Here is a 15278-nt window from a genome sequence, read left to right on the forward strand (position 1 = left end):
ACAAAGGGACAATTTAGCATGGCCAATCCACCTAACCTGCCCATCTTTGTACTGTGAGAGGAAAACGGAGCACCTGGAGGAAACTCACGCAGACGCGGGTAGAACGTGCAGACTCCACACAGTCACCCAAGGCCGGAATCGAACCCGGGTCCCTGGCGCTGTGAGACAGCAGTGCTAACCACTGTGCCACCCCGTGCTAACTACTGTGCCGCCCCAGGGAGGCAGCATCTGGGGAGAGATCTTCAGGTCAATGTGAGCATTCTCTGCTTTTACTTCAGATTTTCTGCATTTTGTTTTCTGCTCAAGGAGGGTGGGGTGGGGTAAATGAACTAAAATGTGAATTGGTCAACAAGTGAATTGTTTTAGCAGTTATATGTTGTCAAAAAGACTGAAATAACAAATAAATGGTTTTGTCTGAACTTGGTGCCCTGATGATTGGTCTGACAATGGGAGAGGGTGATTGGCTGAGGGCCCATGCCCCCCAGCAGAGCGGATGTTTGGCCTTGGTGACGATCATTTCCGCTTTCAGACCCGCTCCCGTTTCTTAGGCCCAGAAATCCAAGATGGCCGCCACTGAGTCGGACGAGGTTCCGTCCATCCCGAAGTTTTTAATGGACTGTTCGGCGAAGGACATCGCCTTGGTACGAAATATAACCCACCTTCTGTTCATTTTCCTCCTGCTAATACAGTCGGAAACCGGTGTTCCCGTTGATTTCTTCCCCCGGCAGAAAGCAGCAGTTTGTATTTCTCAGACAGAGGGAAGGTTGCTATGTAAAGACCTCTCTCTCTCTCCCAGGCCTGAGGCGCTTTCCTCGGATTTGCTGAGACATGGTGTCCGCGGCTCACATGAAAGGCTGGTGAAAGAACCAGCCAGCGCTTTAAGCTCCTGTGGGGATCTCCACGACACTTGGGGATGGTCGTTATTGTTTGTCAATTACTTGTTTTTTTTCAACAGCTGCAGGTCCACTTCCGTTGTTAACTTGCCGGGTTTGGCACTTGCTGCTGTTGACGTGAAGTTACAACCTCATCAGGAACAAATTGTTTTATTATTTTGCGGGATGTGGGTGTCGCTGGTTAGCACTAATTTATTGCTCATCCATAGTTGTCCTTCAGAAGGTGGTGGTGAACTGTATTCTTGAACCTCTACAGTCCCTGAGGTGTAGCTACACCCACGGTGCTGTTAGGGAATTCCAGGATTTTGACCCAGCGACGGTGAAGGGACAGTGTGCTGAGTGACTTGGAGGGGAACCTCTAAGTGGTGGGGTTCACAGGTATCAGATGCTCTTGTGTTTCTAGATGGTAGTGGTTGTGCGTTTGGAAGGTGTTGCCTAAGGAACCTTGGTGAGTTCCTGCAGTACACCTTGTTGATTGTGCACAAGGCTGTCACACTTCGCCAGTGGTGGAGGGATTGAATGTTTGTGGAAGAGGCGGCAGTCAAGCGGGCTGCTTTCTCCTGGAGTTGAACTTTTCCCCCCATTTATTTTAGCATGGCCAATCCACTTACTCTGCGCATCTTTGGGTTGTGGGGGTGAGATCCACGCAGACACGGGGAGAATGTGCAAGCTCCACACGGACAGGGACCCGGGGCCAGGATCGAACCCGGGACCTCAGCGTCGTGAAGCAGCAGTGCTTGCCACTGTGCTGCCTGGTATCGAGCGCTTGAATGTTGTTCGAACTGCACTCATCCGGGCAAGTGGAGAGTATTCCATTGCAATTCTGACTTGAGCCTTGTATGTTGAGTTGCACAGGCTTAGCTGGAGCCAGGAGGTGAGTTTCTCGCTGCAGGATTCCAAGCCTTTGACCTGCACTCATAACCACAGTATTAAAAGAGCTAGTCTAGTCCCAAGATGTTGATAATTGATTCAGCGACAGGAATGCCATTGGATGTCAAGGAGCCATGGTTCGATCCTCTCTTGTTGGAGATGGTCATTGCCTGGCACTTGTGTGGCAGAAATATAACTTGCCGCTTGTCAGTCCAAGCCTGGATATTATCCAGGTCTTATTGCATTTGGATATGAACTGCTTCAGTATCTGAGGAGGTATGAACAGTGCTGAACATTGTGCAGTCATCTGCGAACATCCTTATTTCTGACTTTATGGTGGAAGGAAGGTCATTGATCAAGCAGCTGAAGATGGTTGTAACTAGCACACTACCGTGAGGAATTTCTGCAGTGATATCCTGGAGCTCAAATGATTGACCTCCAATCACCACAACCATGTTCTTTTGCACCAGGTAGAACTCCAACCAGCTGAGAGTTTTCCCTGATTCCCATTGGTTCCAATTTTGCTAGGTCTCCTTGGTGCCATATTTGGTCAAATGTTGCCTTGATGCCAAGGGCAGTTATTCTTGCCTCACTGCTTTCATTTGGCTCTTCACTCCATGTTTGCACTGAGGCTGTAACAAGGTCATGAGTTGATTGTCTCCGGTGGAACCCAAACTGGGCGTCTGTGAGCAGGTTATTGTTGAGTAAGTGCTGTTAGATGGCACTGTTGATGACCCTTCCATCACTTTGCTAATGTTTCAGAGTAAACTGATGGGGTGGTCGTTGGCCTGGTTGGATTTGTCCTGTTTCTTTTGTGTGCAGGACATACCTGGGCAATTTTCAAATTGCCATGCAGATGCCAGTGTTGTTGCTGTACTGGAACAGGTTGGTTAGGAGTGTGGCAAGTTCTGGAGCATTAAACTTGAGGACTGTTGTCAGAAAATTGTCAAGGCCCATAGCCTTTTCAATATCCAGTGCCTTCAGCCTTTTGTGTACATCATGTGGAGTGAATTTAATTGGCTGAAAACTGACACGTGATGCTGGACACCTCCAGAGGAAGCCGAGATGGATCATCTACTCGGCACCTCTGGCTGAAGATTGTTACGAATGCTTCAACCTTCTCCTTTGCACAGATGTGCTGGGTTCCTTCATCATTATGTCTATTGGTTGTGGAATTGCTTAGCTCTGTCTATTACTTGCTGCTTATGCTGTTTGGTACGCAAGTAACCCTGTCCCAAGTTTCACCAGATTGATATTTCATTTTTAGGTATGCCTGGTGTTGATCCTGGCATGCCCTCCTGCAGTCTTCATTGAGCCATACCTGGTTTGGTGGTAATGGTATTGTGGGGGATATGCCAGCCATGAGGTGACAAATTGTGGGTGAATACAATTCTTCAGCTGCTGATGGGCCACAGCACTGCATGGATGCCCAGTCTTTAGTTGCTTGGTCTGTTCAAAGTCTGACCCATTTTGAATGGCGGTAGTGCCACATAACATGATGGAGGGGATCTTCAGTGTGAAGACTGGGCTTTGCATCCACAAGGACAGTGCGGTGGTCACTCCGAACGACACTGCTATGGACAGATGCATCTGCAGCAGGCAGACAGGTGAAGATGAGGTCAGGAAGGTTTTTCCCAGAGGCAGCACGGTGGTGCAGTGGTTAGCATTGGTGGGATTCAAACCCAGATCCCCAGGGATTACTCGTGCAGCGGCAATGCCACTGTGTCACCTCCATCCACATTTGGACCCCAATTCTCATTTGACATCTAATCTAATGATATGTAACCAATATTTAAATATCCAGAATCTGGAACTAGAGGAGCAGGTTGACTGGAAAAAAAAAACAAGCTTTCGGAGTTAAAATATTCATTAAAAATACCAGCTGTTATTATCTGTTAATTGGCCACACTCCAAATGTATTACTTATAGCAATTTGGTCGTGTCTAAGTTGAATCTATTACCACTTGTCATAAATCTGCACTTCAGTTGTGAAGTGGTTTATTTTTGAGAGAAATTTTATTAGCCTTTGAGCAAGGTTTGAAACCTTGGCAAGCCTGTCAACTATCTGTATATTGCATAAAAGATAGTTTGTGGGGTGTAATTTTATCCAAACTAAACAAGAATAATGAAGTGTTTTCTAAAAGTGTTTTCTAAAGTGTTTGGGGTGCTCTTAAGTGCTTGATAGTTATTTTGATGTTCAGTCATTTTAAGGCCGGCAAAATTTCAATAATTTAAAAAAAAAAAACCTTTATTGTCACAAGTAGGCTTTCATTAACACTGCAATGAAGTTACTGTGAAAAGCCCCTAGTCGCCACTATCGGGCGCTTGCTTGATTACACTGAGGGAGAATTCAGAATGTCCAAATTACCTAACAGCACGTCCTTCGGGACTTGTGGGAGGAAACCGGAGCACCCGGAGGAAACCCACGCAGGCACGGGGAGAACGTGTAGACTCCACACAGACAGGAATCAAAACTGGGACCCTGGAGCTGTGAAGCAACAGTGTTACTGTGCTGCCCACAATAGCAGCCAATTTGGTCCAGAACAGCCAGCTATGAAGAAGAGTCATAAGGATTCAAAATGTTAACTCTGTTTCTCTTTCCACAGATTCCAGCATCTTTTGTTTTTATTTAAGCCTATTTGATGGGTTGCCGAGGAAATGAGGTTAATTCCCCATGCATGAAAAGTGCTTTCTGAGGAAATATTTGCCGTCCTATACTAAAGCGTATTTCAGCCAGTTCAGTACATTTGAAGTTCAACACTGTTGCAATGTAGGGAAATGTGGCTGTCAGTCTGCGCACAACAGTGAAACCTGTAACCAGATGATCTGTTTAATGTTAATGGTTGAGGCATTAATATTAGCTCGGAGCCAGGGAAAACTCTGCTGCTCTCCGAATAGTGCCTTGGGATATTTTACAGCATCTGAGAGTGTTAGTTTAAAGTTGTTCAAAATTTCATATGAAAGACAGCAGAACCCTCAGCACCGACACTCCCTGGAGTGGGACTTGAACTTGCAACTTCTGCCAATCAGTTGTGCTCCCCCAGTAGAACACAGAACTATCAACCTAGCTCAAAGGTGTCAATATCTTGTCAATTTAAGAGTTTAATTTAGCCAATGGTGTGCTATGTTGAGGGTTGTCAAGACTGATGGAACTGATAGTGAATCTCCCTGGTACTGCTTTTCATGGTCTGGGACTGCTGAGGATTGGGGGATTGGAACATTGGGAAGGAGGTGTGTTTGGGAGGTTTGGATTCCTGAGAGGAGGGATACAGAGTTGATTCAGGTGGAGCAGAAAATCCACCAACGCTTTGGGATTCCCAAGACAGGAAGGTAGGGGAGGATTGCTCAGGAAATTGGAACTTGTGCTGGAGGCAGTGGTTTGGGAGAACAGAACTCCCTAAATAGCATGGGATTCATTTGGGAGATTGGAACATCTGGGAAATAGTGGAGGTTAGTTATGGGGACTTTTATAAGGTTGTGGCTCCCAGGATTGGGATATAGTAGGTGTGTGTTATTCTAAGAATGTGGGCATTGCTGGCTAGACCAGCATTTATTGTCCATCCCGAATCGTCCTGGAGAAGGTGGTAGTGAGTCGTTGCCTTGAACTGTGGTGTAAGTACATCCAGAGCGCTGTTTGGTTTCATGCCTTTGATACTTCATTACGGTTTGTTGCAACTGAGTTGCCATTTCAGAGGGTACAACCACATTGCTGTGGTTCTGGAGTCACATGGAAGGATATTAGATTTCCTCTCGAGGAATAAGTGAATCTGGTGACATTGACATTTGAACCTGTGTTCCCAGAGCATTAGCCTAGTCCTTGGATTGCTATTCCAGTGATGTTACCACTACGCCACTGCCTCCCTATTAACTTCTTGAGTGTTGGAGCTGCACTCGTCCTGGCAAGTGGAGAGTATTCCATTGCACTCCTCACTTATGCCTTATAGATGATGGGCAGCCTTTGGGAGGTCAGGAGGTGAGATACTCGCAGGATTCCTAGCCTTTGACCTGCACTGGTAGCCACAGTATTAATATAATAATGTTCTTTATTAGTGTCACAAGTAGTCTTAGATTAACATTGCAATGAAGTTACTGTGAAAATCCTCTAGTCACCACACTCCAGCACCTGTTCGGGTAGACTGAAGGAGAGTTCAAAACATCCAGTTCACCTAACAAGCATGTCTTTCGGGACTTGTGGGAGGAAACCTGAGCGTCCGGAGGAAACCCACGCAGACACAGGGAGAGCATGCAGACTCCGCACAGTGACCCAAGCCGGGAATCCAACCCGGGTCCCTGGCGCTGTGAAGCAACAGTGCTAACCACTGTGCTACTGTAGTCCAGTTCCGTTTCTGATCAATGGTAACATTCAGGATGTTGATTTTGGGGGATTCAGTGATGATAATGCCCTTGAATGTCAAGGGGCGATAGTAAGAACCTCTCTTGTCAGAGATGGTCGTTGCCTGGCACTTGTGTGGCATGAATGTAACTTGTCAGCCCAAGCCTGGATATTGTCCAGATCGTGCTGCATTGGGACATGGACGGCTTCATTATCTGAGGAGTCGCGAATGGTGAGCATTGTGCAGTCATCTGCGAGCAACCCCACTTCTGACCTTATGATGGAAGGAAAGTCATTGATGAAGGAGTGGAAAATGGTTGGGCCTAGGACACTACCCTGAGGAACTCCTGCAGTGATGTTCTGGAGCTGAGATGAATGACTTACAACCACCACAACCAGGACTCCTTTGTGCCAGGTATGACTCCAACCAGCGGAGAGTTTTCCCCCTGATTCCCATTGACTCCATTTTAGCGAGGGCTCCTTGATGCCATAGTCAAATGCTGCCTTGATATCAAGAGCAGTCACTCTCACCTCACCTCTGGTATTCAGTTCTTTTGTCCATGTTTGAACTGAGGCTGTAATGAGGTCAGGAACGGAGTGACCCTGGCGGAACCCAAATTGAGTTTCCGTGAGCCGGTTATTGCTCCGTAAGTATAGCTTGATAGCACTGTTGATGACTCCTCCCATCTCTTTGCTGATGATGGAGAGTGGACTGCTAAGTTAATTGCCTGGGCTGGATTTGTCCTGTTTCTCGTGTACAGGAGACACCTCGGCAATTTTCTACATTTCTTCATTGACGGATAGATGTCAATGTTATAGCGGTACTGGAACAGCTTGGTTAGGGGTGTGGCAAGTTCTGGAGCACAAGTCTATTGTCCGAATATTGTCAGGGCCCATCCCTGTTGCAGTATCCAGTGCTTTCAGCTGTTTCTTGATATCACATGAAGTGAATCATATTGGCTGAAGACTGACATCTGTGATGCTGGGGACCCCCGGATTAGACCGAGATGGATCATTCACTTGGCACTTGTGGCTGAAGATTGTTACGAATCCTTCAGCCTCGTCTTTTGCACATATATGCCGGGCTCCTCCATCATTGAGATGGGGATATTTGTGGAGCCTCCTCTGCCAGTGAGTTGTTTAATTGCCTACCACCATTCAGGGCTGGATGTGGCAGGACTGTAGAGCTTAGATCTGATGCATTCGTTGTGGAATTGCTTAGCTCTGTCTATTACTTGCTGCTTATGCTGTTTGGCACACAGTAGTCCTGAGTTGTAGCTTTACCAGGCTGACACCTCATTTTTCGGTATGCCTGGTGTTGCTCCTGGCATGTTCTGAACTCCTCATTGAACCAGGGTTGATCTCCTGGCTTGGTGGTAATGGTGGAGTGGGGGATATGCCGGACCATGACATTGCTGATTGTGGTCGAGTACAATTCTGCTGCTGCTGATGGCCCACAGCACCTCGTGGATGCCTTGTCTTGAGTTGCTAGATCTGTTCAAAGTCTATCCCATTTAGCATGGTGGAAGTGCCACAAAACCGTTATTATTGTATTTATTTTCCCCCTTCTGCCCCTGATTATCTATTTTTGGAATGTTCTTCGTATCTTCCACCGTGTAGACTGATGCAAGGTATTTGTTTAATTTCTCTGTTATTTTCTGGTTCCCTATTACTATTTCCCAGGCTCATTCTCTAAGGAACTTATGTTCAGTCTAGCCTCTCAAGCTCTTGCTGTCCGTTTTTATATTACTTGCTAGTTTACTTTCATAGTTTATCTTCTTCCTCTATTATTTTCTTGCTCATCTTTTGTTGATTTTAAATACTTTCCCAATGCTCTGGCTTGCCATGAACCTTTGCCACATTATATGTTTTTTCTTTCAGTTTAATACTAGCCTTCACTTCCTTGGTTAACCATGGTCCATGTAGCCCCTTCCGAGAATCCTTCTTCCTTACTAGGATATGTTTTTGTTGTGAGTCATGATCTATTTTCAAGTTTGCCATTGCTGAACAACCGTCTTTCCTGCTCAACTCCTCTCCTCTCCTAATCCACTCCAACCAATTCTGCCCTCATTCTCCAGTTGGATCCACATTTGTTCTTAGAAACTGTCCTGAATGCATTCGGATTCTTCCTCCAGGCTACCCCTTAGCCAATTGATTTCCCAATCTACATGAAGATTAAAGTCACCCATTATTAAAGTACTGCCTTTTTTACGTGCCATTGTTATCTCCTGATTTATTCTCCACCCTACAGTATAGCTACTGTTTGGGGGCCTATAGATTACTCCCACCAGTGTTTTCTTCCCCATGTTATTTCTGACCTCCACCCATATGGATTCTACATCTTCCGATCCAAGATCATTTTCTTGCTATTGTACTTATTCTATCTCTTACTAACAAAGCTACTCCTCCATTCTCTCCTTCCTGCCTGTCTTAGGAAAAGTCACATACCCCCGAATATGTAGTTCCCTGTTTTGATCTTCCTGTAACCAGGTCAATCTCAATTTAAGCTGTTAATTCATTATTATTGTGCCGAATTCTATGTGTGTTTAACAAAAGAAGCATTAGTTTTGCCTTGTTCCAGGGCGGCACAATGGCGCAGTTGTTGGCACTGTTGCTTCACAGTGCTGAGGACCTGGGTTCGATCTTGGCCCCAGGTCATTGTCCCAGTGGAGTTTACACATTCTCCACCTGACTGTGTGGGTCTCGCCCCCATAACCCAAAAGGAAGCCCCCCCCATCTCACTTGAATGGTTCCCTATTCCATGGTGCTATGATCAGTTTGTTCATTCTCCACACAGTCCCTCCTCTTGTCCACACAAGGAGCATGAATGTCAAACTTGTTAGACAAGGGCAGGGGCTGAAGTTCCTGCAGTGCTCCCTCTTGGAAACCTCTACCTGCCTCATTTGTAGTCACACCCTCCTGTCCCTCGCCACTGAACAAATTCAAGGCAGTCAATCTGCCTCTTGAAGCACAGCGTCCAGGCAACTCGAATATGTCACAATGTCAAGCTCAGAATTCAGCTCATTAGCTCTGAGCCTAAGTTCCTCTGGGTCTCTGGATTACTAGTCCACTGACATTACCACTATGCTACCCTCCCCAACAATTTTAATATAGAATCATAGAATGATGTTGCATAAAAGGAGCCCATTTCGGCCATTGTGTCTGTATCAGCTCTCTGATAGAGCGATCAAATTAATATTGTTCCGTTAACCCCCTCCCCAGCCACTGCTCTTTCCCCACAGTACTCCATTTTTTTTACCACCAAGTATTTGCATGGTAGCACAGTGGTTAGCACTGTTGCTTCAGTGTGCCAGCGTCCAAGGTTAGATTCCCGGCTTGGGTCTCTCTACGCGGAGTCTGCACGTTCTCCCTGTGTCTGCGTGGGTTTCCTCCGGGTGCTTCGGTTTCCTCCCACAAGTCCCGAAAGACATTCTTGTTAGGTGAATTGGACGTTCTGACTTCCTTGAGCAACCAGCATTTGCTATGGATATGGTCGCTATGAACCACAATGGGGTCCACCATCTCCCACATGCAGCAACAACATGTCGTCTGGCCTTCCATCCCTACCCTATTTAATTAGATTTTCAATTTGTTTTCATTTTACGAATGATCTTTTGTTTTGCTCTGATGTTTTCTACCTAGCCTTCAATCTGAAAGCAAGTCTGAAAAGGTAGAAGAGAGAAATATTCACCTACCAAACACTTAACTGTGATATCACATGGGCATTTTCACTCTATGTTGTAGGACTGCAGCTTATTTCCCAGCTCTCTGACCTTGGCCTGCTCCTGCCCCACTGACCTGCGAACGTAGTAATGAAATCAAAACACAGCAATACCTCCCTCCCCCACTTCATAAAGCTTCCACACTTAACCCAACTCCAGAGACTCACTCATTGCAGCTAGCACTCCGTGTCCAAAGTCTACCTCAGTGTGTTGAATATGGCCCATGGGAAGCTCCAGGATGTTTCATCAAGCCCTCTATTTAAAATAAGCTTGTCATTCTCAGCCTCAGTTACGTTCTCATTATGGAGAAGAGCTCAGATCTGTAATTTTCTGAATCTGATGAGTGCTAGCTATGAGCCAAGTGGATACTTATGTCAATCTTGAGTCAGAGCCTAGTTTTGACTTCAGAACAAAGTTGAGAGTCAAGGGCGGTTTCTCTGAACTTCGTTGTACCTGTTATCAAATGTCTCTTGAGATCATTGCAGGATTAATGTTACCCACTGTCATGCTAATCTTTCCCTTTGAATTCTTCCAGTCCAGCTTTCATCAGCCACCAGTAGTCAGTCAATTCAACAGCTGCATCCTTTTATGTTACCCAGTGTTTTCCTTCCTTTTGTCCTCATTGCCCTGTCCAAGGCATTGACACAATTGATCATATTGTCTTTGTGATACTGTTGACGTAAACAGAATTAATTTTAATTAGTTTGGCTCTTACATTTTAAGCAATGGTTTCTCTTCCTGACCCTGTGCAGCAATCGCACACTGGCATGCTTCAAAGTTCATTTTTCTTTGTTTGCATGGGACTTCTTCTTAAAAAATATATATTTTATTCAAATTTTTTTCCGGTCAAACAAAACAATACAAAGGTTTACCTTTTTACAACAATAAAACAATATATATAACAGTGACCGTTTTAACAAATAAATAAATAATATATAAACTAAATGGCAACTGCCATAACAAAAATAATAACTCTCCAGCGATAAAATCAAACAATCCAATATACATAACCAAGTACAAATATCTATACAAAAACACCTCTGAGGACCTGCCCGAGCTCTCTTCCCCCCTGGGTTGCTGCTGTTACCTTCCCATTTCCTTTATCGTTCTGCGAGGTAGTCAATGAACGGTTCCCACCGCCTGGTGAACCCTTGAGCCGAACCCCTTAGTGCGAACTTTATCCTTTCTAGTTTTATAAACCCTGCCATGTCATTTATCCAGGTCTCCACGCCCGGGGGTTTGGCTTCCTTCCACATAAGCAATATCCTTCGCCGGGCTACTAGGGACGCAAAGGCCAAGACATCAGCCTCTTTCGCCTCCTGCACTCCCAGCTCTTCTGCAACCCCAAATATAGCCAACCCCCAGCCTGGCTCGAGCCTGACCCCCACCACCTTCGAAAGCACCTTTGCCACCCCCACCCAGAACCCCTGCAGTGCCGGGCATGACCAAAACATGTGGGTGTGGTTTGCTGGGCTTCTCGAGCATCTCCCACACCTATCCTCTACCCCAAAAAAATTTACTGAGCCTTGCTCCGGTCATATGCGCCCTGTGCAAAACCTTAAATTGAATCAGGCTTAGCCTGGCGCACGAGGACGACGAGTTTACCCTACGTAGGGCATCAGCCCACCGCCCCGCCTCAATCTCTTCCCCCAGCTCTTCTTCCCATTTCCCCTTCAGCTCATCCACCATGATCTCCCCCTCGTCCCTCATTTCCCTGTATATATCCGACACCCTACCATCCCCCACCCATGTCCCTGAGATCACTCTGACTTGAATCTCCTGCATCGGGAGCTGCGGGAATTCCCTCACCTGTTGCCTCGCAAATGCCCTCCGTTGCATGTACTGAAATGCATTCCCTTGGGGCAACCCATATTTTTCCGTCAGCGCTCCCAGACTCGCAAACGTCCCGTCTACGAACAGATCTCTCAGTTGCACAACCCCAGCTCTCTGCCATGCTCCAAATCCCCCATCTATTCTCCCCGGGACAAACCTATGATTATTTCTTATCGGGGACCGCACCGAGGCTCCCGTCCTTCCCCTATGTCGTCTCCACTGCCCCTAAATTTTTAGCGTTGCCACCACCACTGGACATGTGTATTTCTTTGGGGAGAACGGCAACGGCGCTGTCACCAGTGCTTGTAAGCTGGTTCCTTTGCAGGACGCCATCTTCAATCTCTTCCACGCCGCTCCCTCCCCTTCTCCCATCCACTTACACACCATTGAGATATTGGCGGCCCAGTAGTATTCACTTAGGCTCGGTAGTGCCAGCCCCCCCCTATCCCTGCTATGCTGCAAGAACCCCCTCCTCACTCTCGGAGTCTTCCCGGCCCACACAAAACTCATGACACTTTTCTCTATTTTCTTGAAAAAAGCCTTCGTGACCATCACCGGAAGGCACTGAAACACAAAAAGGAATCTCGGGAGGACTACCATTTTGACCGCCTGCACCCTACCCACCAATGACAGGGGTACCATGTCCCATCTCTTAAAATCCTCCTCCATCTGTTCCACCAATCTTGTTAAATTAAGCCTATGTATGGTTCCCCAACTCCTGGCTATCTGAATCCCTAAGTACCTGAAATCTCTTATTACCTTCCTCAGCGGTAAATCATCTATTCCCCTGCTCTGCTCCCCCGGATGCACCACAAACAACTCACTCTTCCCCATATTCAATTTGTACCCCGAAAATTCCCCAAACTCCCTGAGTGTCTGCATTATCTCAGGCATCCCCTCCACTGGGTCCGCAACATACAGCAATAAATCATCTGCATACAAAGATACCCGGTGTTCTTCTCCTCCCCTGAGTACTCCCCTCCACTTCCTGGAGCCCCTTAGTGCTATGGCCAGGGGCTCAATCGCCAATGCAAACAGTAACGGAGACAGGGGACACCCCTGCCTTGTCCCTCTATGAAGACGGAAGTAGTCGGACCTCTGCCTGTTCGTGATCACACTCGCCACCGGGGCCCTGTACAGCAGCTGTACCCATCCAATAAACCCTTCTCCAAAACCAAATCTCCTCAGCACCTCCCACAGATAATCCCACTCCACTCTGTCGAATGCTTTCTCGGCGTCCATCGCCACCACTATCTCTGCCTCCCCCTCTGGTGGGGGCATCATCATTACCCCTAGCAACCTCCGTATGTTCGTGTTCAGCTGTCTCCCCTTAACGAACCCAGTTTGATCCTCGTGGACCACCCCTGGGACACAGTCCTCTATCCTCGTCGCCATCACCTTGGCCAGGAGCTTAGCATCTACATTCAAAAGGGAAATGGGCCTGTAGGACCCACACTGCAGCGGGTCTTTATCCTTCTTCAAAAGGAGCGACATCGTCACCTCCGACATAGTCGGGGGCAACTACCCCCTTTCCCTGGCCTCATTAAAGGTTCTCGTCAAAAGCGGGGCCAGTAGGTCCATATATTTCCTATAAAATTCCACCGGGAATCCGTCCGGTCCCGGGGCCTTCCCCGCTTGCATGCTCCCAATCCCTTTTACCACCTCCTCCATCTCAATCTGTGCTCCCAGTCCCGCCCTCTCCTGCTCCTCCACCTTCGGGAATTCCAGCTGATCCAGGAAACACCTCATTCCCTCCCTCCCTTCCGGGGGCTGAGCCTTCTATAGCCTCTCATAGAATGCCTTGAACACCCTGTTCACTCTCTCCGCTCCCCGTTCCATCTCTCCCTCCTCATCTCTCACCCCACCTATCTCCCTCGCTGCTCTCCTCTTCCTCAATTGGTGGGCCAGTAGCCGACTCGCCTTCCCTCCATACTCATATTGTACACCCTGTGCCCTCCTCCACTGTGCCTCTGCCTTGCCCGTGGTCAGCAGGTCAAACTCCACATGTAACCTTTGTCTTTCCCTGTACAGTCCCTCCTCCGGTGCCTCTGCATATTGCCTGTCCACCCTCAAAAGTTCTTTCAACAATCGCTCCCTTTCTTTACCCTCTTGCTTCCCTTTATGTGCCCTTATGGATATCAGTTCCCCTCTGACCACCGCCTTCAACGCCTCCCAGACCACTCCCACCTGAACCTCCCCATTGTCATTAAGCTCCAAGTACCTTTCAATACACCCCCTCACCCTTAAACAAACCCCCTCATCCGCCAATAAGCCCATATCCATTCTCCAGAGTGGGTGCTGTTCTTTTTCCTCTCCTACCTCCAGGTCTACCCAATGTGGAGCGTGGTCCGAAATGGCTATGGCCGTATATTCCATCCCTGTCACCTTCGGAATCAGTGCCCTTCCCAAGACAAAAAAGTCTATCCGTGAGTATACTTTGTGAACATGGGAGAAAAATGAAAACTCCTTACTCCTAGACCTACTAAATCTCCAGGGGTCTCCCCCTCCCATCTGCTCCATGAAGTCCTTGAGCACCCTGGCCGCTGCCGGCCTCCTCCCGGTCCTGAACCTCGACCGGTCCAGCCCTGGATCAAGCACCGTATTGAAGTCTCCCCCCATTACCAACTTTCCCGCCTCCAGGTCCGGGATACGTCCCAACATACGCCTCATAAAATTTGCATCATCCCAGTTCGGGGTGTAGACGTTCACCAGAACCACCGCCTCCCCTTGCAATCTGCCACTCACCATCACATATCTACCCCCACTGTCCGCCACTATGGTCTTTGCCTCAAACAGTACCCGTTTCCCCACTAAGATAGCCAACCCCCTATTCTTCACATCTAAACCCGAATGAAATACCTGTCCCACCCATCCTTTACGTAGTCTGACCTGGCCTATCAGTTTCAGATGCGTCTCCTGCAACATAACCACATCTGCCTTTAATTTCTTTAGGTGTGCGAGTACCCGTGCCCTTTTAATCGGCCCATTCAGCCCTCTCACGTTCCACGTGATTAGCCGGGTTGGGGGGCTCTTTACCCCCCCCCCCCCCCCTTGTCGATTAGCCATCCCCTTTTTTAACCCAGCTCCTCACCCGGTTCCCACGTACCCGTATATCCCCCCGACGGTGCCCTCCCGCCTCGACCACCCCATCTCATAACAGCTCCCCCTTCTCCTTAGCAGCAGCAACCCAGTTAACCCCCCCAATCTCGCCGGTTGCAACATTCCAAACTGGAGCTTCTTTTTGTGAAGCACCACCTTAGCCCGATTGAAACTTGCCCTCCTTCTCGCCACCGCCGCACTCCAATCTTGGTATACGCAGATCACCGCATTCTCCCACCTACAGCTCCGAGTTTTCTTCGCCCATCTGAGAACCGTCTCTCTGTCATTGTAGCGGAGAAACCTCACCACTATAGCTCGAGGTATTTCTCCAGCCTTTGGTCTTCGCGCCAGAACTCGATAAGCTCCCTCCACCTCCAAAGGGCCCGTCGGGGCCACCGATCCCATTAGCGAGTGAAGCATCGTGCTCACATATGTCCCGACGTCCGCCCCTTCTGCGCCTTCGGGAAGACCCAGGACTCTTAAATTCTTCCTCCTTGAGTTATTCTCCAGCGCTTCCAACCTCTCCAC

At 47.9% G+C, this 15278-nt stretch overlaps 1 protein-coding gene across 3 annotated transcripts in view; it reads left to right on the top strand.

The window, feature by feature from the left end:
* Window positions 1-536: 536 nt before the first annotated feature.
* ubr2 (ubiquitin protein ligase E3 component n-recognin 2) overlaps window positions 537-15278 on the top strand; it is a 231668-nt gene continuing 216926 nt past the window's right edge. For all 3 annotated transcript variants that reach the window (XM_072510121.1, XM_072510112.1, XM_072510130.1), the window contains exon 1: window positions 537-641. In XM_072510121.1, the coding sequence (XP_072366222.1) occupies window positions 564-641 (78 nt within the window). In that variant the 5' untranslated portion in view covers window positions 537-563. The remainder of the gene's footprint in view (window positions 642-15278) is intronic.

Source organism: Scyliorhinus torazame, chromosome 1 (assembly GCF_047496885.1).
Source record: "Scyliorhinus torazame isolate Kashiwa2021f chromosome 1, sScyTor2.1, whole genome shotgun sequence".
NCBI lineage: Eukaryota > Metazoa > Chordata > Chondrichthyes > Carcharhiniformes > Scyliorhinidae > Scyliorhinus > Scyliorhinus torazame.